We start from the raw sequence: 8,363 nt of genomic DNA on the forward strand, positions 1-8,363 counted from the left end.
CACACACACACACACACACACACACACACACACACACACACACACAGTGTTTGTGCTAGAAACAGTGAAGAAACGGTGAGATCAGGTGTGGGTCATAACTAGATAATATCAAACTATAAGTCACTATCATGTAGACAAAGTATTTCTCTGCTTCTGAACGAAGGTACGTTCTGGATTTTTGTTCATCGTTCAAGCTCCCACGGAAGACATTTAAAGTTCAGTTATCACGCTGACAAACTGGGAGATTGTCATGTTTGCACTGGTTTCTTTTGTTCTATCTAAAAGAGAAAAGGTGGCAAAAGGAGAACGACGGTGACATTGACTCAGGATTTTCCTCTGCACATAGATGCACGGGCATCCCGACTGATTTAAACGCCCAAAAGAATGCAGGAGCCACAGCTGAGGCTGAGCGTCATGCAGTGAAGTGAGCGTCCATCATACAGACTCTGTGATCCGTGAGAGTGTAACTCACCGGCCTGCACTGCACATTCAAATCAACCAGGATTACATAAGAGGTCCATCCACCCGTCTCTGTCTGTCTCCAGGTGAAGTGTTGAACAAACACAGGAGAGAGAAAAGAAAAGAGACGGCGAGCTAAACCGCAAACTGTCGTCAGAGGAGCTCGGTCGCTGTGGCAACAGGTAGTGTCATGGATACAAACATTGGCGAATCCCTCCGCTCTCTGAGCTCGACAGGTATTACCTGTGCTCAAACAAGCACGACGAGGCCACTATTAACTTTCCCACAGAGAGTTCTCTGATTTGTTTACTCTCTCTCTTCAACATGGAGTATCACTCATATTAACATTTGATGTAAAAAAGAAAAGAAAAGGTTGTCAAGTATAAATCTCATTACATTCTCTGTATTCTCAGACACACACGTATATAAACAGGTATTTACAACGGCAGGACGTACAGCTCCACCGCTCCTGAAGAGTTCATATGTGATGATAGAAGGTGGTGGCAGTGATGATGATGATGATGATGATGATGATGATGATGATGGTGGTGGTGGTGGCAGATTTATGGAAAAACAAAGAGTTCATGTTGTTGTTGTTGTTTACAAGAGTAAAAAGTTTTTCCATGATGTCATCAGGAGGCTGAGGCCACAGTGCTGATGACACATATTTGCAGAAAGTAAAGCAGGTCGAGTGTGTGAAAGTGTGTCGTTTTTCAACTCTTTAGTGATGAGAGCAGACACCAAAATCATCTCTGAGTCTCTGGTAGATCATTAGCTCCGGCGTTAAGACTTCAGCCAACACTGTGTTGACTGATAGCAGACGGTAATGACACGGAGCCGTCGACGGCAGACGACGAAACTCTGAACCCCAAAACCCGCCGGCAGTTTAAAAAAGCACATTTTATTCACGTAAATCCCTGAAATTACATAATTTATCAAATCAACTCTCTGACGTTCCTTGAATACGCCGTGTGTGAGGAACGCTTTGGTGGTTTAAAAGCAACCAAATTAAAACTTAAAATTGTGATATTTCATCAAAACGTGACTTTTAAAATTTCGGTCAAAAAGAACGTGTTTGCTTGAACCAGATCCTGTGAAAACATTCACTTCTGGGCTCCTCGGTGCAACTCAGACGCCATGATTGACTCGGCTGAGACCGACCGTCACGTGACAGAAACATCTGTGACTGAGGTGCTGCTGAACAGCGAGCAGACAGGTGAGGACAGGTAGAGGCTGTGAGAATGTAAATAGTTTCATATATATCGCACCTGGGGCCTTCATTTCTTTTTCAATATTGCTACCATTGTGCTTTTCCTTTTTATATGATTTTTGGCATAAAAGCTGTGTTTATGATTGTGCCGTTTTCATTGAGGTGCAGGACTTTTGCCGCAGTAAGTCAAACGGGTCGGGGGTTCAGGGAGTTAAGACAAGTTCGCCTGAAAAGTCCACGACAGATGTTTCGACCTTAAGATCCTTCAACAACGTGGCTTTTTCTTGCATTTCTCTTTGACCTAGAACACCGTTAGATGTCTGCTATCACTCGTTGTATGTTGGCGTGGAGCACCAGAGTCAAACAGGGATGATTTTGGTACCGTGTGGGTTGAGTTCAGGTGGCTGTCATGTCATGGACACCGCTCTCGTGTGCGCTCACGTGGCGGTTAATTCTGGTGACGCTTCATGTGCAGGGCCAGGTGGTCGGAGCGCGAGAAGCAGCGGCTGCAGGCGATGCACTTGAAGGGTTTGGCTCCGGTGTGTTTCCGGTAGTGTCTGGTGAGCTCGTCCGATCGGGCGAAACGCCAGTCGCAGCTCTCCCATGTACAACGGTACGGCTTCTCACCTGCAAGAGAGAGGACATACATATCACTGCACAGGACACACAGCTGAGGAGGAGCTCCTTTGAGAACGTGAGGCGTTAAAAGCATGTTGAGAGGTAAGATTGGAGAATTGGCAGTTAAACAGTAAACACAACCGAATAACAGCTAATGGCCGACGTGTAGCGGCTTCATCTCCAACCTGTCTGTCCCGCCCTGTTGGACAGATGTAGTGATGTCAACACATCGACATTGGTGGCAAAAAAACGTCCTTTCACAATAACGTGCGAGTGAGAGAGTGCGTCTGTGGTCATGAATGGGGGGGGATGGCAGTTAGCAGCGTGGGCGAGAGTCTGTGGTTGTCACGGCTCCCTCTTGTAAACACTCGGCTCATTTCCATGAAGCTGAACGGCGAGATAAAAACCACACGGAGCCACTTCTGAGACAATGGGCTCAACTACTGTCAGCAAAGTCCCCACATATTAACTGCTGCTCAGTTAATAACAATAAGTGATATTCCTCTGAGAGGAGAACAATCAAGCCGACGGACGACACGACGTTTCAGAAGATAGAAAACATATTCATGTCTTTACTTGAGTCAAAGGAGGACGGTTGCTTCATTCACGAGTCAAACATGCAGTGTTGTGGTCACAAGATGTTGATTAATTAATATAACAATCCTGAGTTATTAAATTCCTGAGGAGTGCAGCTGGGTGTGTGTTTGTGTCGGCACATCTTTGTTGTTGCCGACACACATTTTTCTTTTACAAACGTGTGTGTGTGTGTGTGGGGGGGGTGGGTGGGGGGTCCTTTAGTAAAAGCCAGTCTTTTATGGAAGATTACCCCTGAATGCAGCAGGAGCTCCACAAGGAAGAACAAAAAGACTTTCAGTCTGTCTGCAGTTTAAGTCTCTCGTGGTTGCGCTCGTCTTTTCAGCGGCGTCTACGTCTGTGTGTCCACACTGTGCGAGCCGATCGGATAAAATAACAATAATAACAATAATAATAATCATTTGTATTTGCATAGCACATTTCATACAGACTCTGAAGCTAAAAGTGCAAAACATTAAAAAAATAAATAAAAACAGAAAATCTTGCTTCTACAAATCACATGTTGAAGAGAAGCATGCGCTGACATTAAGCATCATTTAATGAGCCCGTTCTGTTCGAACCTCACCCCATCTCAACATGGACGTAAACAATGCAACAATCGAAAACACTCAAACAAAAGGAGACGCATTGATTATTGAAGGTAGTTCTGGATAAGAAGAGAAGCTGTGAAGCGCAGAAGAACAACACTCATGCTGCTCCACCCACACGTTGACGTCTCTCTGCTGTTGCCACACAGCGAGCTAATCATCCACAAGGAGAATAAAGCGCTCTGTTCAATAGGCTGGTATGCACACAGCAGGGAAGAAAAAGAAGTCATCTTTCATAGCCGAGGTGGAAATTAACGTCAGAGAGTCAATGCAAGGAATGGGCACAAACAAGCCGAGCAGATAATGACACAATAAAGTTCCTTTCACTGTGGTTTGATGCTTTCAAACTAAGAATTAAATGCCGCGTGTGTTCCTGAAGTTTATCATTCCAGGATAACGTTTGAGTTTCATGGTTTTCCCAACAAGGAGTCAAATGTAAATGTGTTAGAATCATTTTTATCTGGTGACGTAAAGTCGATCTGCAACATGTTGTTGAGTCTTTTCTGTTTGAGGAGAAACCGAGGAGACGAGACGCTGCAGGTGAAGAGGGTCACAACATCAATAGATATCAACATGAAACTTCACCCGTTCATTACTCACATTAAGATCATTATGTTTTGTGTTACAAGCTTTCTGAAATGTTATGTTTAAATATGCAAATGAGCTTTTGGGTGGATTTAGGAAAAATCTACAGATGAAAATAGACAAAGTAGTGAAATAAATCGATAAAGTCTGAAGGAAGACGTGTGATGGAAGCTTGATCTTTAACTCGGTCGGTTCATGTCTCTCTTTGTTTTCCTGTAGTTTCTCGCATTAATGCCACAAATTGTAATCTCAAAATGTCTGAAAGTCCCAGAAGAGAACTCTTTTATCAGCTGGGGTCGAGGGAGTTTGGCTGTTTGGGTCATCAAGTGCTCGTTAGCAGCACGGGCCTCGTTAGTGCTGATTAGATAGCCTCCGCTATTGACCATCAATCACTCAGTGACAGCCATTAGTGGAGCGATGGGGGTCCAAAGAGCACAGGGGGGCTGATAGGAAGAATACAAAAGAAAAGGCAGGAAGTGTTTCTGTGTGAAAGAAAACCTGCCTCTTAATTAAGATGTCATTCCTCTAAAACATCCCGTCCAACAAACATTTAAAAATGATTCTAAACAAGCTGCTAAACCTCACAGATCAGAGGCGCTCCAGCCTCCTGTCAGGACGCTCTGTGTGTGTGTGTGTGTGTGTGTGTGTGTCTGTGTGTGTGTGTAGAGGTGGAGTACAAATGTCTCCATATAAAAAGAACGAGGCTCTCGAGCCGCAGGTGTGTTTGGTTTTTGCTCTATAGCTGCGCTGCCGCGGTCAAAAGCACAGACTATTGTCCCGGAGGTGAAACACGACACGGACGCACAGAACAAACACACTAGAGTGGTATATATGTTACATATGTTCCTCAACAAGCTGCCATCCACTCACGCTCTCATTCTGCTTCAGTCTAAAGGAGAGCAATGACTGAAGTATTGATGGAACACGGTCTATCTCTGGAGACGTCTCAGCTGACTTCTTGTTCTTGAGCTGTGCTCTTCTCCCACCTGTTCAGCCTCTTACGGATGAATTAGTCTTTAAGCATTTGGAAGCGTGTTAACTCACACATGTGGATGATTTCCTTCTCTTAACATGTCGGTCCATTAAAAACGTAGACGCTCAAAAGCCTTTACAGACAGCAGCTGTTTGATCAGGTGGCCCATTACAAGCTATTCTCTCTCTCTCTCTCTCTTCCTCAAACACACATGAACACTAATGAGTTATTGAGTACGTCATGATGGACAAACACTGTCTCTCACTCACACACACACACACACACAACAAAACACACACTTTAAAGAGGACATGGAGTGTAACAGCACATCCATCACTGGGACAATAAGGCTTTTGTTACTGAAGTGACCTTTGTTCGGACGTATAGATTCATTTCATCGGGAGCTTTGAGTCACTCTGCTGCATGAAAAATAAGAAGCTTCTCCTCTGATTCAAATCAAGTCTTTATGAAGATATTATTCAGAAATACATTTAAAACAGTGAGAGCTCTTTCTCTCTATTCTTCCTCTGTATTTGCTTGGACAAGGCACCATTAATTAGGGGTGTAGGTAAATATGAATGCACATGAGTACCATGACATGACATTCTCAAAAACACTGAATCCATTTTGAATCAATAGTTATAAAATATATACATGTTTTTATTAACTTCATTAGTTTGCCTTAAGAATCCAGCGAACACTTTTTAAAAACTGATGTAGACAAATGTTTATTCCTTTACTCAGATGACACAGAAGGTTCTGATTGATGAGTGTTCTGACTGCATACTGTGGTGGCTTCTTCTTTATACGACAGGTTTCCTAAAATTTGATTTAAAAAAATAGCAAAATATCGCCTCACAATATAATAAATTGCGATATATTATGGTCTTACTCCGACTGACTCTCCAACATTTCTTCTACGTCAAACCATTCATGCCCTCTTGACTACTCGCTTTAATACAGCAGGAGTATGATGATAACGTTTAACAAGCATCTCTGTGGCTGTGTTTAGTGAGTCAAAGAGCAAACACCCTGCGGCTCTCCGGGACGCCCATAAACTCTTTGTGGACCTCTGAGCTTTATCAGCTCGGTGAGTGTTTGTGAAGAGGGCTGGAGGGTTCCCGAATCAGGCTGATAGCACTCTGCTCTTTACACATACATGTACACACACACACATGCGTACCAACACCATCACACAAGTCGACGTGCAGAGCTCAAACGGCCGCTGAGTCCACGGTCAAGGTTGCCCCCCCCCTACTGGTGGGAGGAGCAGAATGAGCAGGCAACGACCGCGATGGACTCCCACAACATGCACGTCCACAGGTGGTTCATGCCTTGATCAAGCGGTCCGGTACACGCGGCAGTGTGCAGGATACACGGTGTGTAGATCGATGCAAGTAATACAGGAACCAAAGTTCACAAGCCCGAGCCCTGCCCCCGAAACCTTTAGCTGTTAGCAACACGTGCTGAGGTTAGCGCAGCAGGCTGATGGGCGTGCGAGACAGTCACACGGTGGCGAGCGCAAATGGAGCTGGAAGACCCGCCTTCAGGTTTTAGGGCTGCTGAAATTGGCCACAAGTGACGTTGAAATATTCCCTCTAAAACATACACAAATGTTTGAACTATTCAAATATCTATTTTTGTGCATTTTGTCCAAAACAACCTAAAGATGGCCGCTGGCTGGAGGGGATCGTCTGTACCGTTACACGACTATCAGAGGCTCCTTGGTCCACTAACACCATCACAGCACATTAAAGCCTGTACGACGTTAACAGTGGTGGAAGAAGTATTCAGATCCTTCATTTAAATCAAAGTATAGTCGACAAATACTCCATTCCACGTATATGTAAAATACGTGTGCAGAAACACTTCTTTCAGAATGTTTAATTATGAATTTATTGCATTGTTGGATGTTATTACTGCATCATATTTTATAACCTCTTCATGTGTTTTCAATGTAAAATCTTAATCTAAAAAGTACATTTTAATTCAAGCTGTTTAAATGAATGCAACGCTGTAAAAAGTACAACTATTTTTAAAAAGAAATGTAGTGAAGTAGAAGCATAGCGTAGCATAACATTTATATAAAGTAGTAAAGTAAAATACAAGTAGCTCAAAACGAACATCAGGAAGGTTTATATACAAATATTTTACATACAAACAGGAGAAAAACATCTTGTAATCTCGGGACCTGCAGTCAGTCTCAGTAAAGACACCTTGTGAAAAGATGACTTCCCTCTATCATGATTTTCAAAAGTAGGTTACCTTTGGTGAAGAAAATGAAAGTGATACTTACTGAAACACACACACACACACACACACACACACACACACACACACACACACATAACTTCCTGATACTCTGGCCCTCAGGAAAGAAAAGTAATCCCTCCCTTCCAGTGACCGACATAAATGAGGGCTGATGCTCCGCCACATTTCAGATTGTCTGCATGACGGAGTGACAGAGTGTTGATTACAACTTCTGTTGAGAGTGACGACATGAATATACTGTAGAAATGCTTCTTTTGGTCGTTCGAATGAAGAGTCTTCATGCAAACATAGACGCACTAGAGTGTAACGGATTAACCGATTAGTGGATCTACAGCAAAAAACTTCCTCTTTTAAGCAAAAAAGAACTGGTTTCAGCTTCTCAAACGTGAACATTGTCTGTTTAGTTTTTTATTTCCTTCTCTGGTGTTGTTATGGTTCGTTATCTCTTATATTTACTGGATAGATGATCGTATGAGTTGAAGGTGTGAGCAGGCTTCACCACTCAAATAGGCAAACAGAGAACCCCATTAATCAAGATAAAGCATGATCACTTTCTACAGTCAGAGAACAAAACAGTTGAAGTCGATGCAGGACTGGACTACTTTCCAAAGGCTTTTATGTGCAGATTCATCATAAATATAACAGGTGTTTTAGAGGCAGCAATGAGAGAAGAGTTAGTGTATGACACAGTATGTAACACTCTGGTTAAGGGTTTGTTATTTTGCTTGAGAATATTTCCTGCAGGTAAGAACAGTCAGCCCAATGATTCTTCACATGCTCAAATCATGAGTCATCCTCAACTGAATGAAAGAAAACAAGACGAGGCAAGCCTGCTTCAGTCAGATCTCAGGTGAAGCCTGTTCGGATTCACGGGATTTTACATACGACAATCTCCGAAACGTGGAGCGACTCTCTGCTCGCTGAACGCAACGAGCAGAAGGGACGGCCGAGGCTTTTACCTGCGCCTTTTTGAACACTTAAAATGTATTGATTTTATATACCCCGCAGTATACCCCGAACCACAGTATACCCCGGACCAAAGTATACCCCGAACCACAGTATACCC

At 43.3% G+C, this 8,363-nt stretch overlaps 1 protein-coding gene across 1 annotated transcript in view; it reads right to left on the reverse strand.

Annotated features, from left to right (window-relative positions):
* Nucleotides 1-6: 6 nt before the first annotated feature.
* Nucleotides 7-8,363, reverse strand: part of klf5l (Kruppel like factor 5 like) — a 24,119-nt gene continuing 15,762 nt past the window's right edge. The window contains exon 4 of the mRNA XM_031874152.1: nt 7-2,296. Coding sequence (XP_031730012.1) covers nt 2,118-2,296 — 179 coding nt within the window. The 3' untranslated portion in view covers nt 7-2,117. The remainder of the gene's footprint in view (nt 2,297-8,363) is intronic.

This window comes from Anarrhichthys ocellatus, unplaced genomic scaffold (genome assembly GCF_004355925.1).
Source record: "Anarrhichthys ocellatus isolate YVR2014 unplaced genomic scaffold, GSC_Weel_1.0 scaffold78, whole genome shotgun sequence".
Taxonomy (NCBI): domain Eukaryota; kingdom Metazoa; phylum Chordata; class Actinopteri; order Perciformes; family Anarhichadidae; genus Anarrhichthys; species Anarrhichthys ocellatus.